At 35.1% G+C, this 22575-nt stretch overlaps 1 protein-coding gene across 4 annotated transcripts in view; it reads right to left on the bottom strand.

The window, feature by feature from the left end:
- Nucleotides 1-1053: 1053 nt before the first annotated feature.
- The window catches only part of LOC106051826 (isocitrate dehydrogenase [NAD] subunit gamma, mitochondrial-like), a 39968-nt gene continuing 18446 nt past the window's right edge, over nucleotides 1054-22575 (bottom strand). The window contains exons 3-14 of one of the 4 annotated variants that reach the window (XM_056026516.1): nucleotides 13303-13403; nucleotides 7967-8082; nucleotides 7450-7507; nucleotides 7190-7322; nucleotides 6588-6721; nucleotides 6379-6481; nucleotides 6066-6212; nucleotides 5836-5930; nucleotides 5513-5573; nucleotides 4928-5016; nucleotides 1862-1889; nucleotides 1054-1510 (exon numbers count right to left, since the gene is read on the bottom strand). In XM_056026516.1, the coding sequence (XP_055882491.1) occupies nucleotides 1493-1510; nucleotides 1862-1889; nucleotides 4928-5016; nucleotides 5513-5573; nucleotides 5836-5930; nucleotides 6066-6212; nucleotides 6379-6481; nucleotides 6588-6721; nucleotides 7190-7322; nucleotides 7450-7507; nucleotides 7967-8082; nucleotides 13303-13403 (1083 nt within the window). In that variant the 3' untranslated portion in view covers nucleotides 1054-1492. Of the gene's footprint in view, nucleotides 1512-1861; nucleotides 1890-3539; nucleotides 3594-4061; nucleotides 4088-4927; nucleotides 5017-5512; nucleotides 5574-5835; nucleotides 5931-6065; nucleotides 6213-6378; nucleotides 6482-6587; nucleotides 6722-7189; nucleotides 7323-7449; nucleotides 7508-7966; nucleotides 8083-13302; nucleotides 13404-22575 lie in introns of all 4 variants that reach the window. The other 3 variants (XM_013207032.2, XM_013207041.2, XM_056026518.1) reach the window with 3 other exon arrangements.

Genomic DNA, 22575 nt, shown 5'->3' with positions numbered 1-22575 from the left:
TAGAATATACATATTTACCGTGTTTCTGGTTCATAAGAATTTAATTATTATTATTTCTTATAAAAAAAATAGTTTTAGTGTTGTTGTTTTTTTCGATTTTCTTGACCAAAATTATGCAACGACTTGTTACTTTAATTGGTTTTAAATTGCTGAGTGTTTACTAACTACACTTACTGAAAATAAGGATATGAATATTCGGTTGAGGGGAGTAGTAGTAACTAATTGTATGGATAATCCTTCTATTAAGAGCGTCTTATCAAACCAAATGACCCAAAGGAAGTAATAAAAAAGACTGCAGACATCATGGCGACCACAGGCCTCAGAATAAGTAATTCTAAGTTGTAAGAAATATTTTGTGTACGTTTTACACCAGAACTTTAAATCAGCTGATAAAATATTACTTAGAAATAATATACAAGTAATGTTTATATAGTGACAGTTCCATTCTAGCTGTGATTGCTTATGTGTGTATTTACAATTCAGTATTAATCATTCATAATGAATCTTAAAAACGCACAGGAAATATGAATAATTGTGTTAGGATTCCTTAATTTTAATTCCAAAGAATTTCATATATAGTTCTCTAGATCAGGTCTCAAACAAAGAAATCCTATGCTGAACTGGGACTCGGTCACTTAATGAAGTTGTTACCAAACATGGCATAAGATTTGTGGGTCATGTCCTCCGACAGAATAAATTATGTATGTTAAGAGTTGCAACTGCAAGGAGGCCTCTACGAGGAAATCGCAAACAGGGACGTCCTTGTATAACATGGCACCACACTTTCATGGAGAACCTTAAAGCTTCAGTCATTGTCTCCATTAGCCTTTATGGAGACAGCTTGCCGTCTGATGCACCAAACGGCGCAGGAGGATCTTAGTCTAAGTCTCTAGCTGGAGGCATAAATGACAACAAATTTTATTTTCTATGGTTTTAATCATTCGCACACTGATGCCAACGATAAATATATAGATAAGCATTTTTGTTCCACTATGTCAATAAAAACTAGTTGCATTAAAAAAAGAAATGAAATTAGAAACAAAAACAAAATAATGAATTGGAAAACAACAATGTTACTCTCATTTTCTATTCGTTTGATGACAAGAGAATCACAGACATTGCTTTTGAAATTAGTGTTTTTAATATGGACAGTTTTTTAACTCTTTTTTTTTATGCTTAAAAAAAAAATCAGTTTTAAAATGCAATAACTATGAATACATGTGAATGGAAAAGAAAGTAACTTATTTACATAATAAATTATTACACATTATTTCCTTCTATACACATTTTACAGACATTCTATGATAAATTTTTTATTATACCTAATACCAATTTTATTGGTACATAAAGGCAGCTACAATTATATTCTTATTATCAACAACATAAGCAATGTTATAAACAAAACATAAAGATCATAATGAGATTCTCCTCAGACTTAATAGCAAATCTGAAAAGATGTTGCCTGTCTGCAAGCTGTCAGTTGACTCTCTCATTACCCAGAACAGTTATTCTGTAAGCAGTAAAAAAAAAAAAAAGAATTATATTAACAATTTGTGTTTATAAACATGAAATAGTAAAAGCTTAAATAATTTAAACAACTTTCTGAATAATCAGAAATTTAATGTAATTAATTGTTTACACTGTATATTTGTTTATAATAAATTATAATATATGTTAAATGTTCATCCATATTTAGCACAAGAGTATTTTTAAAGGTGCAGTTTTAATAATGAAACAGAATAATTAATAATGCTTTTAAAAACAAATCTTAAACTTGCTGTCACAAAATAAAAACCAATTTTTTAAATTTAAACTGAAGAGGAAAGAAAAATAAAACAACTATGAACTATGAGCAATCTACCAACATGATGAGTCTACAATACTTTACCCTGAAATGAAAATGAGGAAATAAATACAAATAAATAAACTATCACAAATACAACATTTAGCAAGCAATATTTAAAAAATATGATTTAAAGGATAAAGCTTTGAATAAAAAAAATAAAAAAACAGACTTTTGTACAAACAAAAAATACATGTAAAGGTAGAAACAAAAAAAAAATTCATTTTTTTGTAAATATTTTGTTGTGTTATGTACACTACTGAAGGTATTGTTATGAGAAATACAAAACTTTGGAGAAAAATATTTTTCTAAAGAATACTCCAATAATAATTAAAGTGTCCATAAATACTCTTGTATTACGTCCACACCTGACTGTTTATAGAGAAATGGTAATATAAAGGAACTGAGTGGTTAATATATCTTGGTATTTTCAGAAGTTAAATTTGATGCTGAGGATCATTGAAGCTTGAAACTTATTGACTGATCCCACTTATTGTCTTCTTTTGTATATAATAATTTTATTTATAAAGTGCTGTTAACAAACACAATGTAGCCTTAAGCCGCTATAATAACATAACAGACATAAACACAAGAGTTAAAATGGCAAGCTAATCTAAAAAAAAAGTTTTGAACAGATAGGTCTTAACGTCTCAAATGTAGTGAAGCATGTTGTTTGTCTCTGAGATCAATGGGGAGCAAGTTCTAAGCCTTTGTTCCATGCACTGAAACCCTCTCTAAAATTTGCATCTCCAATAGACAGGAAACAATCAGAATCTTCTACCTAAAAGATTCCTTCTTATTTTTAACTGTCTTGGCTATGTATTAGTTCTATTGGAAAATTACTGTTGTTTCTCGAAATGTAAACATGTTGTTTAATGTTTATACAATTAAGACAACCTTCACACTTAACATTATGTGACAATAATCAAACATGAAAGTGGTTGAAGAAACTGGATACTACAACCACATATGACAAAGACATGTTATAAAAAGATACAAAGGACCTTGGAGACAACATGCACAAAAAAACAACAGATCACTATTAACTGAGCCTTTACAATGATGAGTGGAATGTGCAGGAGAGAGGAAACTACACAATGCAGCTTAATGCGACGACAGCATGAAAAAAACCCTACTATTATGGATACTAGAAGCCTACAAATGTTAAAAATGTTTTTCTTCTCAAACAAGAACTATAAAGGCTTCTCAAGTATATGAAATGGTGTTATTTATTCAGACAGTGCTTTATTTCTTTCATCTTATATTTAAAGACAATGGCAAAAAACAAAAAAAAAAACTAAAAAAAAAAAGAGTAGAAAAAATTTGAGAAGCCCTATAACTAGCTTGCATGCATGTTAGCCTTAAAATGCTAGTAACAAAAAAAATTGTGTGATGGACAATGTGTTAACAGCTACAAATGTACAAAATAAAACAGGTCAAGCAACAATTACAAATAAAACAACATTGACATAAAATATTAGGTGATTATAAGAAAAGATAAAGGATTATTTTGTTTGTTAGATATTCTGTGAACTAATTGGTGATTATATTGATTATGACAACAAACCTATTGTTACATTTTCAAAACCATAATTGATTAATGCTTAACATATTATTTTGTTACAAAAAATGTTGTTTTTTTGTTTTGCCTACTGGTTATAAAAATAGTTTTAAAATGCATGAACCTTATACTTACTAACAGAAAACACAAGAGGATCACATCTCATTTCAAGAATTTTCTCATAATCTCCTGCACATTGGTTAATTAATAAAAGGGACAAATATAATTAGTATAGTTATGTGGCTTAGTAGAAATCTCATTTTTGATTCTTCGGAACTTAAAACCTAATTCTATAACGAAAATTTAGGCAGAAAATTTTTTAAACCTTGTTATTAAAAAACATGAAATATTACAATTTGAAAAAAAAAGGTTTTTAAAAATTGTGTTTCAATTCTGTCACTGAAAAAAAAATCAATTTTATAATTTTTTTTTCTTAAGAAAAAATTCTTATTCTTGCTCATTATTTTACTTAAAATGATATCGGGTATGTTTGATATATATATATAAATGATAGACAATATTGGCATGCAATGATGACTATCTCACTAATAGCTTGTTTAGTGAAGTAGTAGTCACACTCTAACAAATGTAATGTCCACTTATTACAGATGGAAACATTGCACAACAACAAGAATACTTTATTAACAAGAGGCTTACTAAACTACACTATCAAAGTCTCAACCCTTAGGATAAAAAAAAAATCAATTGATTAGATTCACACTGTTTCTGATGATAGTCTGTTCTCAAACACATATATAGCAATATAACAGGATGTCAATAACACAGTACAGATACCACTTCACTTTTTGGATCTTAGTTAAACAATTCAAATGTATGGTGTAAAATGTCCAGTGACAGAGATACCCTAGTTCAGGGGAGCTAATTTAACAATGGTCTTCATTCCCCTTAACTACCCATTGTGCAACAAGGTGCAGAGGTGAAACATTTTATTTGTGCTTGATGTCACCATCAGGTCATTAAAATGTGATGTACAAACGACTATGTGATTATTTACAGAGGAAGTATTTTAAGAATCTCAATGTCAGTAAACTAATCTTCTGTGATTATACACAATGTTTTGAATGGTTGAATATGTTTTAAAAAATTTTTTTTTAAACTACCGAGTAATATGTCTACAATAAATCTTTTAATGGCTTTTCAGATTTTTCATGCTATTGTGTGAATGTTTGGATATAGCAGGGAGTTATGGTAATTTTCTACTGAAATTTAGTAAATCTTTAGCTCATGACAAATCAATTATTTAGTTTTCAACCAGGAGAATAGAAATACAAATGATAAAGCATGTGTTATTTAAAGGTGAGTGGAAGCTCAAACCAAACATTACTGATTATGATTATAACTTTGCCTTCACTTGCGGTACCCAAGTACAACAAAGTCTCTATTTAGATAATTCTGTGAACATTTTTCCATATTAAGGACTAAAAAGGAAAGGAATCATTAGCCAGTGTACTTTAAACCCTATATACAGATACATATACTTTTGCATATATAATATTTCTCACCATGCTAAAGTTTTAGGCCTAATGTCATCAATGATAGCCTTAATAAAGTCCATTGTCGTAGAAGTACCTCCAATATCTGGTGTTCGAATCTATGGATAAGAATAACACTTAGAATGACTTTTATTGTCATAATTTCAAATTTATCTATAAAATGATACATTATGGTATGATAATAACATAATTTATTATTATTTTATATACAATTTTAAACACAGCTAGTAATTGAGAGACAGGGATAATTTTTGACAAAATATTTTTTGAATAAAATGTATCATTATAATAAATATATTTCAAACAGGTTGTTTTTTTTGCAGTTGAAAAAAAAATGAAATGGTATAAATACATAAATACAATTTAATTATATTTCTTTCATTTTAATTTCTTTTTGTTCTAATCCTGTGATTCTAAAACTACAGACAGCAGGCCATATTTGACTATCCAGCTGCTCAAACTTCTGCTCAAAGCATATAGTAAAGTTGCAGACACTTTATTCATTTTTTTTTTCACTGATATGGTACGTGGCAGGCATATCAAAATTATAAATGGCCCATAGGCCAACAAAAGAGCTCAGTGTTTATTACATACCTGTTTATCACTAATCACAGTCAAAACAGATTCTCTAATGATCTTTGCATGATCCGAATGTCTGAAAAGTTAAACATTTCCCATTTTAAAATACCCTCTTAGTAAGATATGTAACTAATTATATTATAAATATACTAAAAATTGTATTGTACTGAAAATCTAACTATAAGGTTTTGTTCCTGACTGAAAATAAACTAGTTTTTTAGCCATCTGTTTATAATTTCAAGCTTTACTAATTGGTCAGAGTGACTTGCAGGTGTGGACTAAAGAGAAGAAAATAAAGATATACTCTGTGAAATACTCCTCAAAAAGTGTAGGCTCACCCTAAGTAGGTTAACATGTCACAGCTTGCAAGAAGAATCCCAGTAGGATTCGCTATGTTTTTATTCTTCAACGATCTACCAGAATTGCGAGTGCCCTAGAAAAAAAAAAGCAAAATGGGATAAAGAATTTTTCTAACATATTGTTTAAAAAATTGATTGACACTAATAGTAACAAAAAAAACAAATATTAAAATGTATATAGCAATAGTTTGAAGAAACAAGCTACTAACAGACTCAAAGACAGCATATTTATCTCCAATATTCATTCCTGCAGCCACACCAGCTCCACCGATAAGACCACAAGCAATGTTACCCAATATGTTGCCATAGAGATTAGGCATGAGCAAAACATCAAACTGACTGGGACGAGACACCATCTGAAAATTGACATCAGTAGATAAGCATTAACATGAGGGGGGGGGGGGAGAAATGGAGGGTATGTGCTTATTTAAGGTTTGAAAAATTTAAGTTTTTCTCTGTTTTCTTACTGACCTGTAAATAATATTGTTAACAACAACAGCATTTATTTTTAACAAGACTTACCTGCATACTGGCATTATCAATAATCAAATCATTAAAATCTATATTAGGATACTCTTTAGAAACTTCTTTACAGCACTGTAAAAATAAACCATCCCCCAGCTTCCTAGAGAAATACAAATCAAGATAAAGGTTAATATTAAGCTCTCAAAATAGTTTTGCAAATGTTAAAAACTTGTGTTTACATTAAGTAATCCATCTGAACTACTCACATGATGTTAGCTTTATGAATGGCAGTTACTTTCTTTCGTTCATGTTGCACTGCATAGTCAAATGCAAATTTGGCAATCTTTAAGCTTTTAGCTGCAGTAATAATTTTCAGGCTCTCCACAACACCTGGCACATTCTGACAGCAATACATATAGTGTATTGTAAAAGAAAAATATAGTAAAACATCAAATCAATCCATATATGATGCTTAGAAAATATTCATTTATAAGTGTCTCATAAATAGTGTAAGGTCTCTGGACATTTTTTTTGTCAAAATGTCTCATAAATAGCAGATGAAATCAACCTCACCCATCATCTACATCAAACTCCATTTGAGGGCTTGAGAGGCTAAAATCCTCTCTTGCAAAAGCACTGGACTGAAACCCTGCTTTTGTGCATAATGCACAAATAGGCGAAGAACTTGTAGCTTCCCTGACCTGTCAAGTTGGAGATTAAGTTTGGACTGAACCATGCAAATCCTCACCCATAACAAAAGTCAATTATGTGCGATCAAGTAAGATCAATATATGTCTGTTATTGCATTTGCTTGACTAGTACAACACAATGTTACAATGATTGAATAAGCATGTCTCTAATGACAAACCTCATGTTCCAGCTGCCTATATTCTCCTTCTGTGTTTTCTCTAATCAAAACACAATCCACATCTTGATGTCGGACAGGAATGCCTGGAATAGACTTGCACTTCACAATGCTAGCAAACAAATCCAGCTTAGTTCTGTGCAAACAAAACAGATATCACAGTCTCACTGTATCATTACAAGAAGGTAATACATTTTTTTATTTCATTACTTTGTTACCAGTTACTGTTAACACATTAATTTATTTATCCATAAAAAGACTACCTTAAAGCCAAATTCATAGATTTGAAAGAAGGATCATCAAACTTTGTCTCAATGTTGCCTACAGAGATAGAATGCAAATGAATTAGTAAATGGCAATATTTAAAAATGTGTATTTATTTATAAAGCCTTCACACCACCTCCAATAATATTCCAAAGTACCACTTTAAATTACATTCATTCTTTTTGAAGATATAAAGTGCTAATACCATGTGAGATAGTAATATAAAACTATTCAACAAAAGTTGTATTTTAATGTTTCTACAATAAATATATATATATATATATATTATGTCTGAAAAGTTTGTGACAATAAAGTAACATTTTGAGGTAAAAAAAAAACATAAAAGAAAATATATTTCCCCTAATGTTTGAAATATTTTTCTAACTGTTGATGTTACAGATGCAATAGATGAAACAAGAGATTGTTTTTTAATTTATTGTACATATGGTCAGGTTTTTTATTATTTACATATATGCTAATTATTAACAATGTTAATTTTCTTTTATTGTAAAATACCTTTCAGTGCTACTCCATTCCTTTTTACTGAAAGCAAAGCATTCTCCATATCTTTTGGAGTATTGGTAGAAGCATTAATTTCTACTATTTCAAAGTCTATTGGTGCACCAGCATATCTGAATGAAAGTAACATTAGGAAATGTAATGCTGTTTTAGTCTCCACATTAAACAAATGGCACAGAATGTGACAAAACAGTCTTTTGTTCCTTTGGCAATTAAATCATTGAAGTTGTAACTTACTGTTGTAAATTTCGCATGAAATGTTACAGAGAAACTGGGGTATGAATGTATATCTTGTGTGCTATTGTACAAATGTTTGCTCTAATCATGTATTGTTTTTTGTAATGCACAATTGTAAAACAAATTTCCTCACAAATAATAAAGATCATTATTATTATAAAGTCTGACCATTTTGGCCATTATTTCATCAAATCAGATAAATCATTACAGAGTTGGGTTACTGGTTTGGTACACTGAAAACATCCATCTTGTGGTTTTAGAACACTAGTTTCAGAGCGGGAAAGTCTCTAAATAACAATAGGTTTGGTATGCTTCAGAAGAAATAAAGCTGTTTGAGTGTAAAAACACATTTATTATACATAAATCACAAAAGCTCTACAAATGTGTCTAATAAATAATGTCCAAGCAGGATCTCCCCCAAAGCTCAGTCATTTCATGCAATATTTTAACAGGTTTTATAAATGATCTACTAGCTCAGCAAAAATGTTAGAAGCTGATGATATCATCCCTGGGAAATTAATATATTTTGAATGCCCTTCTATCTTTCCACAAGTAAAATTACAGAATACATTTTCCAAAATTTATAAAATGTCACTTAAAGAAAAAGTGCCTGTTAAACATATTGTCATGTGCCGCTGGGAAAAGGTCCCCATTGTCATGGGGCTCCGGGAGGTGTATTTGATTAAAAACTATTTATTATAATATAATTTAGTTATGGTGACGCTAGGTCTAGGGGGTTTTTAACACCACCATACACCAGCGTGCGTAACAGATCAGAAACAGAACACACAGGTATTAAGAAATTAAGAAAAGAATCCCTTTTGTTAACATGTTAAAATTGTTTAATGTAATAAAAATGAAATGGGGAGGGATTACAAAAAGTGAGGAGTATAATCATACATCCTTAAGTAGCATATGAAGTAAGTAAAGATAAATGATAACTCATCATATTGACTGCTGACTGTACAAAGGTGTAAACGCCCTATTGACTTATCTCTTAGGTTCCTTGGTTCGGTCGTGGTCTCAGGAGCTTATCCCTCTGCCTTGGTGCTGTAGACTGATTTAGAATGCCACCATGAGTATCAGCTTGGGGGTTTCCAGCTCCAGCCGAGATACTGCAGTTGAATTAGTAATCACCCAGCCGCTATTTATGTGTCCTCAAAGTAGGAGTGACACAGCGGGGGTGGGGCACAATCACAGATGATCAGGCAGGCTAAGAATTGACTTCAGGTGTAGGACTTAGTACAAAGTGTTCGCTGATGCCAAGGTTCCTTCCTCCAGCCACGGAGTTAAGGGTGAGTTCAACAGGAACAGGAGTTCTGGAAGTCGTCGTATTGAGCCAGGAGAGCTAATGGGGATTCCGTTATCATAGCAGGGAGGAATCTGTGATTCAAATCCTGTAACAGGCAGGAATTCCGCATAAAACAGGAAGTGTGGGGATTCTGCAACAGGCAGGAATTTAACGTAACAGGAACTGTGGGGATTATGCGACAGGCAGGAATTCCACGTAACAGGAACCAGCCAGTGTCTGTAGTCACAATCAGGCTGAAATAAACACTGAGCTAAATATATTCAATATATGAGAGGGCATCGTGTTGTCCTCGGGCATAAGTCGTCAATCAGAGAATCACTTAGCTCAGTGATGCCCAAAATACGGCCCGGGGCCAGATCCGGCCCGCCGAAATGTTGGCACGTAGAGTAGACCCGCCCACCTTTTCAAAAAAAATAAAAAGGTTGACTTATGTATCTTTACCTAAATAAAAGATTGTTAACCTACGCCTACAGATTGGAGGATCGATAGGAATATTTAGGCTACCAACAACAAGAAAATGAGTTGGTAGTAAAGCTAACTACAATGTTGCTCTGTTTTAAGTAAATCGCTTCAGATATCCAAATCCTTAATGTAAGTACTAGATCCATGGGTTTCTAATCAATTAGTTACAAATTCAGGTAAATTTCATTTCATTTTTTTTTACCTTTTAAACAAGAATAATAGTGGTCCTGGTCAGCAATCATGATGTCAACCATGAACAATGGAATGTAGAGAGTGCCCGTTCAAGGGACACAACTCTTGACTAAGCAAAATAGACAAGGGGAGGTAATTTAGTAATCTCTCCTAAACGCAGTCTCAATGTGTTAGAAGGATCATCAAGGCGATCAGTCTTCTTCTTCTTCTTCTAGCCAGCTTTATTGCTGCTGAGCTGTGAGCTCTTTTGCAGACTGTGCCAAGGAAAAAAAGTGTGCTGTTTTCTTCAGTTGTTCAGCACTGCCATACAGGGTGTTGGTTATGTTGGGCGATCAGTCAAGATAAAAGAAATAAAATGAAATGTACAAATATACAAAAGGTTACGACAATGATCAATTGACGCAATGTAGAGATAATAATATTAACACATAGTAGACATAAGTTAATGCAATTAAATATGTACACATGAATTAATTGTTTCCTACTTACGTAAGTGAGAAATACATACAATGCACATATAAGTGTAATTGAAATATGCTAAGTCCAAAGCTAAGTCCAAATTACCAAAGTCCAGCAATAAACATAATCTTACCACAAGGTCCAAGTGAAAAGAACAAGAGTAAGGGAGCGCAATGAATGGAATCTGTAAATGAACGCCCCTCATGGTTCTAAATAAAATTTGATGACTGCTCGCGATTGCAGAAGTTTGAGCCACTTGGCTGGATATAGGGATTGGGATGGACAGCATGTGATAGATCATGTGATAAATCAAGATAGATAATGTGGCATCTGGTCAAGATTAGCTCTTCCCACTCATTTGCCAATGAGGTATTAAGAACACCTGGCTGGAGGTCAAGTGTGACGTTCGCTCAGGGTCTAGACAAAAGGGAAGGGACAGTCTGGCTGCCTTGCAAGATGCAAGGAGCTCAGATCGTCTCGCGCTAGTGGTAAAGTCAACAGGGTTGACAGACTTGACACTAGAATAGATTAGAATTATGGAGGCTTGCCCAGATGGGCAAACTGGTGAATAGCAAATGTGGTTTGACATTCAAACTAAGAGAAGGGGAGATAAACCAAGGAACATGACAACGTGGTCACCAATGTGGTAGAGTAAATCTAGCGAGAAGAGGATTTTGATTTGATTTTTGATTTGAGGCACATCGGCACAATTTAGGCCATGTCGTGCCTGCAGTCCCTTAAGGACTACTCTCTCTCTAAACAACAAGGGCCAGATTCTATACAGTCATATAATTAAAATCAAGGTCTATTCACAGTTAAAATATTAAAGGTAGTAAAAATTTAAATATTTGGTAAAAATCGAATGTAAATAGTGCATGTTCACAAATTCAGAAATCAGATCTTCGTAGATAGCCCCACTTCCCGAATAAAGCCCAGTACCTTCCCAGGGTCGACATTATTAAATAGTGTTTTTAGATTAGTGGCTCTAAAATATTTCGCCCTGACATCCTGGTATCTGGGGCAATCAACGAGGATATGTTCCACGGTGAGGCGAGAGTCACAGTACTCGCAAAGTGGGGGCTCCTCTCTCTTCAGTACAAAAGAGTGCGTGATGTAGGTGTGGCCAATCCTAAGTCTGGACATGGTTGTGCTACCACGCCTTGTCAGACCCTTAGATGTGGGCCGCCACCTGACATCTGCCACAATCTGCCTGAGTTTACTGTGAGTCTCAGCCTCCCATCGGTTCTGCCACTCTCGATAGGTGGCAGAGGCAATACTTTGTCTCAGGTCCGAGTAGGGAATTTGGGTTCCTGACACCGCATGATTTAGGGCTCTCTTTGCTTCTCTGTCTGCGGCTTCGTTTCCCTCAATGCCAACATGGGAGGGGACCCAGATGAAGGTGACATGCCTACGGTCGGCTGTTATTTGGTCCAACAGCTTCAGGCTCTTATGTACCAATGGGATGTCAGTCTTCATCCGCCCCAAAGCTTGCAATGCAGATTTGGAGTCGGAGCAGATTATAAATTTACTCCTTTCTGCTGCTTTTACGGCCATAAGTGCAAGCAATATTGCGTGCAATTCGGCCGTAAAGATGGAGCAGCCATCGGGGAGTCTACGGGAGATTGTTTTGTTCCGAAAGGAGCAGGCACACGCGACCTTTCCCTCCATTTTGGATCCGTCTGTGTAGATGGTGCCACAATCTCCGTAGCTCTCCTGCAGTTCCCTAAAGTGGACTTGTAGTATGCTTGGGTCTGTATTTTCTTTTTTGAAATTAAGGAGGGATAAATTTAATTTGGGTTTATTCATTAGCCAAGGAGGATTCTGAGGGGTTTCTATTTTAGAGATTTGGTCAATGGGTGGGGTTAAATTTTGGATGGGTTCTCTCATTCGAAGGCCCAACGGCTGTATGACGTTAGGCCTTCGATTGTATAATTCTACCTCTGTGGGGTTAAATATGGAGTCAAAAGCAGGGTTCGTGGGGTTGGATTTTAGCTTGACTATATACTGCATTGCAAGCTTTTTCATTCTTATATCCATGGGGAGTTCTCCAGCCTCCACATGGAGACTTGGGATAGGTGATGTACGAAACGCGCCAAGACAGAGACGGAGGGCAGCATTTTGTATTGGTTCCAGTATTTTTAGGTACGACTTCCTTGCTGCTCCATATATTATGGATCCGTAGTCTAGCTTGGATCGAATTAGACTCCGATAGAGCAGCAGCAAGGTATCTCTGTCAGCTCCCCAGTCCGTATGGCTGAGTACTCTTAGTATGTTTGACTTTTGGCATTTCTTCTTAAGTTCCTTAATGTGGGGGAGAAAATTAAATTTGGAATCTAAGGTGAGGCCTAAAAATTTTGTAGTTTTCACGACAGCGAGAAGAGGAAAAAGAGGGGTTTGGGGGTAAAATTAAGCCTAGAAAGGGAAAATACCAAGGATGAAATAAGTAAATAATAATTAATGCTGTGATAAAATTGAGTGACACTGTCACTCTTTTTTTTCCAGAATTTTTTTCTATTTGGATAGACTCCAAAATTAGTGTAGAGATAATATTGTTTATAACTATACCTTTAAATTTTCCATTTAACCATGGTGATTTGATTTCAACAATAGATGCAATATAAACTAGGTAAAATAATTTTAAATTAATTCTGTGCCTATAAAATAAACTTACCTAAATATTTCCTGTACATGAGAAAGCAGTTCTGGTCCTACCCCATCACCAGTCATGAGAGTCACTGTGTGTCGTCCTCCATACTTTGCAACCGCTTCCTCCTTATATTGAAATCATTATGTTTTTTTTAAACCAAGAATATACAAATATATATATTATAACTATACTAGTTCTTGTTGTGACACAGTTACTGTGTGGTCAACCGTGACACACGGTCAAGTGTTGGGTATCGAGAGTTAGGGGACTTGGGGGAAGTGACGAGTGTGTAAACAAGAAGAGAGGAAGTCAGCGAGTGAAGTTGGAGATCTGTATATAATGTTGCCGTGTATATATGTTTTGTTAAAAATGTTCCACAATTAAAAGGCACTGTAAACGTAAAAGGACTTGTTTCTTCACAACTGGCAACCCCGACGAGATACGACTAGGCACAAGTAAGTGCAAATGTCAATATATAAAATATATAGAGAAGTGGGCAAGGAAAATGGCCTGCAAGGCGAAAAACTGGAAAAGTTCATAACATTAAAAATAACACAGGAAGAAGAAAGGAAAGAAATTAGATTTAATAGGGAAGAAGCCAAAAAGAAAGAAGAAGATATTAGAAAGAAAGAAGAAGATAGTAGAAGGAAGGAAATCTTACAACTAGAACTAAAACTTAAAGAAAAGAAAGACAAAGAACAGCAAAATGAAAAGAAGGAACACTTTGACAAATACAAACAATTAGACAATGTCTCCATTTGACGAGAGCCAGAATGAGTGCATTGACTCATATCTACTGCGATTTGAGGATATAGCAACATCATGCAACCTCCCACAGACAGAATGGGCAAGAAGCCTCATGGGGCGCTTAAAAGGTAGAGCCATCAACATCTGTCTTCAAATGAGAGATGAAGAAAGAAAAGAGTACATGGCCGTGAAGGAGGCGTTGCTGAGACAGTTTGGGTCCACAAGTTACGAATATAGAAGGAGATTGAAAGAGTCGACACCTCTGGCGAATGACGATCCACAAATATTCGTCACCAACATGTCGATTTACTTCGATAGATGGGTAGACCTGTCAAAAGTGGATCACAAATATGAAACCCTCAGAGAACACATCATAATGGACGCTGTGATGGAAGCTTACAATAATAACGTGAAAACATACGTCACGGAGCGAGAGCCAAAGACCATCAGCAGCCTGATAGCACAACTAAGACAGTATAAGGGAAGTGTTAGCAAGAGAGAACCCAACTGCGGCATCAGCTTTTATGGTGAACAACGCTGCAAGAATGCGGACTCCTAGCCCTCTATATAGAAGAGAGAACGCTGACAAGAGCCCACCATATACAGGAAGAAGAGAGAAAGATGAAGAAATGAGTCCAACATATAGATATCGAAGAGACAAAGATGAAGAAAGGAGCCCAACATATACCTACAAGAATGAGAATATCAACGTAATCAGCAAAGAGTTCGTTTCCAATGTCAAATTTGTGGTCGAACAAACCACACAACAGAGACTTGCTTCTACAACCAACGCAATAAAGATTGGAACGACAGACCAAGAGATCGAGCATTTGCTGCCAAACATGCTAATAAACTGCAGGTATACCCAGGCTTCGTGGGAGAACAGATGACCAACGTACTGTACGATACAGGTGCAACCGCAATTTTAGTCAAAAAGAATACGTCAACCACCAAGAGTACACCGTAAGAAAACAAGACTGTGTTGGTTACACTGGTCAAGTAACTACACATCTGATAGCACGTATCAACATACGCACACCGTTCATCAGTGGCTGGCATGAGGCTTTAGTACTAGACAATAAGCTTGACAACATTGACCTTATCATTGGCTGTATCAAAGGCTCTAAGCCTTGCACAGTAGAAGAATTGAACAAGTGGAAAGAAAAATACACAAAGAAATGTTCCATGGTTACTACAAGAGCTCAGAAGAAAGCAGAAGTAGTGCTAAATACAAACGATAACATACAAGTTCCTTATAACAATGAAGATGAAAATACAGAAACCTAAAATAGCGATATGAGAAGCCATAATCAAGTGAACAGCCCGAATGTCACCGAAACCCGAACACAGAAAGTCAAGACCCACTACAGATTAAAACAGAAAAATTTGTCAGTGAACAGAAAAATGATCCAGATCTAATAAAACTCATAGAAAGTGAAGCTCCACCAAGATGAGGGTAAATCAAGATAGGCGAAGATGGTGTTTATGTGAGAGCAGGCAAGACACAACAATTGCTTGTTTCAAAGAAGTATAGAGAAACAATTTTAAAGCTTGCACATGACACCCTGTTTGCCGGACATATGGGAGTAAAGAGAACATTGAATAGAATCTTGAATGAATTTTTTTGGCCTAGAATTACGCAAGAAGTCAAGGCCTACATAAAATTTTGCCATATTTGCCAAATACATGGAGCTAAGGGAACATATATGCAAGCTCCAACACAAACAACAGACTTAAGTGAAAGGCCATTTGAAAAGATAGCTGTAGATATTATTGGACCAATGCCAGTAATATCCGGAAGAGGCCATCACTACATATTGACTGTTGTAGACATGTGCACACTGTTTCCAGAAGCAATACCATTGAAAAGAATTTCTTCCGAAGATGCCGGAGATGCACTAACAGCTATATTTGCAAGAACAGGTTACTCTGGCATAATACTGAGCGATCAAGGCACCCAGTTTAAATCAAATGAATTCGCACAGTTTTGCAAAACTTTGAATATTAAACAACAATTTGCTGCCCGTTTTCACCCCCAAACAATGGGATGTGCGAACGCCTGAATTCAACGCTGAAAACAATGCTGAACAAAGTAGCACAGGACAACCCAACTTACTGGGACAAGCTGATCAACCCCATACTGTTCGCCTACAGAGAAGTACCACACACAACAACGGGCTTCTCACCATTTGAGATGCTCTATGGCTCCCCTGTTAGGGGACCCATGTCACTATACAGAGATTTCTAGTTAATAGGAACATAGAACACGACGTACTGACAGGATACGATCTTGTCATCAAGACAAGACAAAATATAATCAAAGCATGCGAAACTGTCCAAAAGCAAGCAAACAAAGAGAAACCAGAACTATTGAGAAAGCTAAATCAGGGTCGAAAGTTGAGAACACTACAAGTTGATGATAATGTCATGGTTCTGCTGCCTGACAAAAATAACCAGCTATTTATAAAATAACCAGAGAAACAATGAACTCAATTTATATCAGGTCCAAACCAAAAATGTTTTACTGCAGCCTTATCTTTCTCATAAGTCTGACAAGACTAAAAACAAAAATTATATGTAAAGTTGGATGCCATTAAATCCAACCTTTTCTTGAGGGAAACACTATCAGTGTTTTTTTTTATTATAAATAAATTTCAATGGTAATAGGGCTATTTTATATTAGCTGTCAAAATAAAATGATATAATAGTATATATATATCCTCTCAATGTATGTACAGTAAGATAGTGAAAAAAAAAATGGAAGACTTATCCACAGAGGGTGATACAAATATTTGCAATGCAATGACCTATAATAATAAGGCTTGTCTTCGAGTCCAAAGATTAATGTCACGTACACTATGACCATATATGGTAACAGTTTCGGGTTGTTTGCCGACATAGCTTGACATAGCTGGGAAAAAAAAACAAGCATGTAATTAAATGAACTCCATTGGTTCTGAAAGTTAATTGTTGTACATTAGACTGCAATGATTGGTTGGTCTGGGAGGGGTAAGTTGTTGATCACGTGATTACGAGCTGAAACCCGGCGAAGATGCAAAATAGCCTCAGTCTTGTCTCGGAAGTTGTAGTATTAACATCTAACTTGTATGTAATGTGAAATTGAGAATATATATTTTATTTGTATCAAGACTCAGATATACTATTGTGTAGATTCAATTCAAGTACATTTTAACCATTGTAACTATTTGTGAATAGTGTTTTCAAGTTATTAATTAAAGTAATTGTTTTTGGACGAAGAGAAGTTTCTTCATTGAATTTAGATCGTACTTAGATCATATTTGTCAAGTTGTAACTCCTAGACCTAGATGATCCTCTTATCAATTGGCAACATTCTGTGTGATCGTATTATCAACATAGATCTGTCTACTTCTATACGATCATCTTATCGAAAGATCATTTCAAGATCCTCGGCAATCACGATCATTGATGGTGCAATATAGTTCAAGTCTGATCGTGACAGTAGCACCATCTTAGATTGTGACATCAACACCATTGATGATCGTGACATCTGGCACCTCCGACACTCGATAAAGGTCATCACAAGGTCATCAAAAGATCATCAAAAAGATCATCAAAAAAAAAATTTTTTTTTTTTTTTCAAGATCTAAGGAAACATTTTTTGAAACTTCGTCAATTACAACACTTCGATTTTCTTCAACTTGAGAATAGTTCTACTGTGTTCAAAGGTCAGTTTGGTTATCGATATCTTATCTTATCATAGATATAGATCTACGATAGAGTTTTCACTATAACTCTCGAGATCTAATATTATTATATTGTATTGGCATTGGCAATAAGACCAATATTATTTAACTGGCATGATATATAAGCCCAGTAATATTTAGCTGGCATAACATAAGCCCAGTATTATTCAACTGACACAGTAGATAAGCCCAGTATCATTTAACTGGCATCATTAGTATTATAGATAAGCCCAGTAGCAATTACCTGGCACTATAATCTATCAAGTATCATTCAACTGACATCATTATTACTATAGATAAGCCCAGTAGCAATTACCTGGCACTATAATCTATCAAGTAGACATTTTCCTACTAAACGATATCAAGTCAATCGTACAGAACGACGATTTTAATACTACAAGTTATACTAGATCTACAATCTCAAGAGAAAGAAAGTTCATAGCCTTGTACGGCTCAGCAATATTGCATTAACCTGATACGGTTCCATAAAGCTACACAACGACTCCAGCAGTAGATATAATCCTACTGTTCAAGATTTTTAGCCAGTAACGGCATAAATAACATTGTTATATTCAAAAAGTACTATATTTGTATATTCAAGTCATATATTCTAAAACAAAAAGAACTATACAATGGATTCAAGTTCTCAACCTAAACCTAGAACACAACTATTCTTAGAATTACTTGACAGAGCAAAAGCACTTAAATTACCGCTACATGAACAAGAAGCCTGGGCATATCGACAACTTGATACAGAAGAAGAAAAACAAACCAAGCTGAAGAAAAACGAAGACAAGAAGCAGAAAGACAAAGAGAATATGAAACAAAGAAACGGCAAGAAGATAAAGAAGCTGTCAAAAAACAAAGAGAACATGAAAGAGCACAAATGGAATTCGAAAAATTGAAAATGCAACATGAAGAAAATAAACTAAAAGACTTAAAAAGTACAGAAGCCAACACTAATCAAGCAAGTTCTAATATTTTTGATCGATATAAACTCATGTCAAAGATTCATTCATTCAATGAGTCTACAGACAACATGGACTCATACCTTATAAGATTCGAGGAACTAGCAACAACATCTGGCTTACCAAAAGACCAGTGGTCAAGTTCCCTTCTCAGTTTAATGACAGGAAAAGCAGTTGACATTTGTTCGCAGTTGTCAGTCAACGAGCGCAGTGACTATCATGATATCAAGGAAGCATTACTACGTCAATACGGAGCAACCTCAGACAACTACAGAAAGAAATTCTATAGCTCAAGACCGAAACAAGAAGACGATCCTCAAATTTTCGTTTCGAACATGACCATGTGGTTCGATAGATGGATATCTCTTGCTAAAGTGGAAAATACTTATCAAGCTATCAGACAACATATCATCATTGACAATATCACACATGCTCATTCAGAAGATATCCAATCCTATATAATTGAAAGAAGTCCTTCGGATATTTCTACGTTAACCAAAATCATCAGACAATATAAAGCTGCTTATCCAAACAAGCCAGTCAAACCAGCAGCAGATGAAAACTTTGTATGTTATTCACAAGACAAAAGAAATTCACAGAATACAAAATATGATAAAATGATTTACAACAAATGCAACAACATAGGACATCTTGCTTCTCAATGCTGAACCAAGATTATTGAATGTTCATATTGTCATATGAAAGGTCATCAAGCTCATGAATGCAGAAGAAAGCAGTTTAACACCAGCAATCCATACCATGGCAAGCAATCTACAAGGAATCAAAGATATAATGAAAGACCTCGTTACAGAAGCCACTCTCAAGATTCCAGACCACGATATGTATATAAGAAGAATTTTTCCAACAGAAATGATAGAGATGAACATTCAACTATGACTGTCATAGCGAAAACAAATGGTCTTAAATTCTATCCAGGTTTGGTAGGAAATCAAAAAGTACAGGTGCTACGTGACACCGGAAGCACATCTATATTAATCAAGAGATGTTTCGTCAAGTCAGAACAACTAACAGGAAAATCAGTTCAAGTCACAGCATTCAATGGCACTGTCAGCAGTCTACTAGAAGCCATAATACACATTAAGACGCCATTTTTTACCGGTCCAACCGAAGCCTTGGTTGTCCGTGACTTACCAGTTGACTTAGTCATAGGCAACATTGAAGGAGTCAGAGACTGCACCCCACAAGAACTCTTAGAGTGGGCAAACAACATTGAACGAAATCAAGAATGTTATGCAGTAGTAACCAGATCAATGACCAAACCAAAAGAACAATTTTCATCAGAACAAACAAGCCAAAATGAATCAATACCTAAGACTCCAGTACAGAACATTCAAAATGAGTCAGAACTAGAAATCAGAACATTACCTGAAAATGTCGATGAACTGCCACAATTCCAACATGATGAATTCAAACATGAACAGAAGATCGATTCATCTTTGCAAAGACTTTATAAGAAGGCGCAAGCAAACAAACAATCAAAATTCACAGATGAACCATATTTTCAGAAGGGTATTCTTATGAAGAACAGTCACAATAAGAACGAAACAATACAACAAGTCCTTGAACCCCAAAGATACAGAAGAGAAATATTGGCAACAGGACATAATCTTCCACATGCAGGTCATATGGGTGTCACCAGAACAAAGAAAAGAATCCTTCAAGAATTCTATTGGCCAAGCATCACCAAAGATGTCAAGAAATATGTCAGCTCTTGCCATGTTTGCCAAATGAAAGGTCCTAAAAGCAACAGAATACAAGCACCAATTCAAGCAATGGAACTGACAGACAAGCCTTTTCAAAAAGTGTCAGTCGATCTGATAGGTCCTATGCCAGTAGCGTCAGACAGAAATCACAGGTACATCTTAACTCTGGTTGATACAAGTAGCAGATGGCCAGAGGCAATTCCTTTAGTCAATATATCAGCACTTGACATTACCAGAGCTCTGTCAGAAATATTTTCCAGAAAAGGTTTCCCAGAAGTCATCCTTTCTGATAGAGGCACACAATTCACAGCAGATGTAACCAAAACCTTTATGGACATGTACAAAGTCAAGATGAAGTTCACAACGCCTTACCACCCTCAAAGCAACAGTCTCTGTGAACGATTTAATGGTACTCTGAAGAAAATCTTATCGAAAATCGCTCACGACAATCCACAAAACTGGGATATACTCTTACCTCCAGCACTATTCGCTTATAGAGAATGTCAACAAGAAACTACAGGGTTCTCTCCTTTTGAGATGACATATGGCGCCAACCCACGAGGACCCATGTCAATACTCAAAGAATCTCTAATACAATCAGATTCCAATTCACCAGAATCAAAAACAGCATTACAGCATGTTATAGATATCAGAAACTTTGTCATATCAGCATGTGAGCAAGCTAAAGAATCCACAGCTAAAGCAAACAGAAATACTCAAGCTAGAGTCAACAAAACCAGAAAACTCAGACAATTTGAACCAGGAGACAAAGTATGTTTATTGTTACCAGACAAGAACAACAAGCTATTTATCAAATGGCAAGGTCCATTCTCAGTACTCAGAAAAATCACAGATGTTGATTATGAAATTGACATTCATAACAAGAAGAAAATATACCATATCAACATGCTACAAAAGTACAATACTGAAACAGATGATGATACGAGTACAGAACAGACAGAAACAGTTATGTCATGTTTAGCAGTCATACCTGAAGAAGAAGAAAATGATATGGATGATTTCAACGATTTCATAATGCCAGATACACCACCGAAGCAAACTGAATTTTGGCATGATATCAAAATTGATAAATTATCACATCAGAGAAGACAAGAATTAACAAACATTCTCAAAGAACATTCAGAAATATTCACAGATATTCCAGGAAAAACTTCTATTATTGAACATGAAATCATACTTACAGATTCCAAGCCTACAATATCAAGACCTTATCCTTTACCAATACACTACAGAGATTTCCTTCAACAAGAAATTAACCAACTTTTAGAACAAGGCATCATAGAACATTCTAATTCACCATATTCCGCACCAATTGTACTTGTCAAACGTAAACAAGCATCAACTCCAAGAATGTGTGTCGACTTCAGACAATTAAACAAAATAACTCGCCTAGATTCATACCCCATGCCTAACCCTGAAGATCTTATGACACAATTTTCAGAGGCAAGATTCTTCACCAATCTAGATTTATCTAGAGGTTATTACCAGATTCCTATGAAGGAAGAATCAAAACCATTTACAGCCTTCACAACAGCATTCAGACTATTCCAGTTCAACTACATGCCATTCGGATTGGTCAACGCCAGCAGCACTTTTAACAGAGCTATACATAGAATACTGAACCAACGAAAAGACACAGTATCTTATATAGATGACATTTGCATATTCCATAAAACATGGAATGAACACATGAAAGGATTACATGAAGTATTCAACATAATACACCAATACGGCTTCACGATAAAACCCAGCAAGGTAGAATTAGCCATGACTGAAATATCTTTCCTAGGTCATAGAGTTAAGCTACAACTCACTTAGACCACAAGAAGATATCATCAAACGCATTTTAGACATCAAGGTTCCCACAACTAAGAAACAAGTTAGAAGCATTCTGGGACTGTGTAATTTTTACAGAACATTTATTCCTAATTACACAGCACTCACATCACCATTGACCAACCTCACCAAGAAGGGTCAACCTATCAAGATTCCATGGTCTACGGAACTACAAGACACAATCAAGAATATCAAAGCAACTTTTTCCAGAGACAGTATACTCAAACTTCCGAACCGAGAAAAGTCTTTTCATCTCGCCACTGACGCATCTTCATC

The sequence above is a fragment of the Biomphalaria glabrata genome, chromosome 4, assembly GCF_947242115.1.
Source record: "Biomphalaria glabrata chromosome 4, xgBioGlab47.1, whole genome shotgun sequence".
Taxonomy (NCBI): Eukaryota; Metazoa; Mollusca; class Gastropoda; family Planorbidae; genus Biomphalaria; species Biomphalaria glabrata.
Note: the sequence above shows the minus strand (reverse complement) of the source record. Positions and strands in the feature narration are given on the sequence as shown.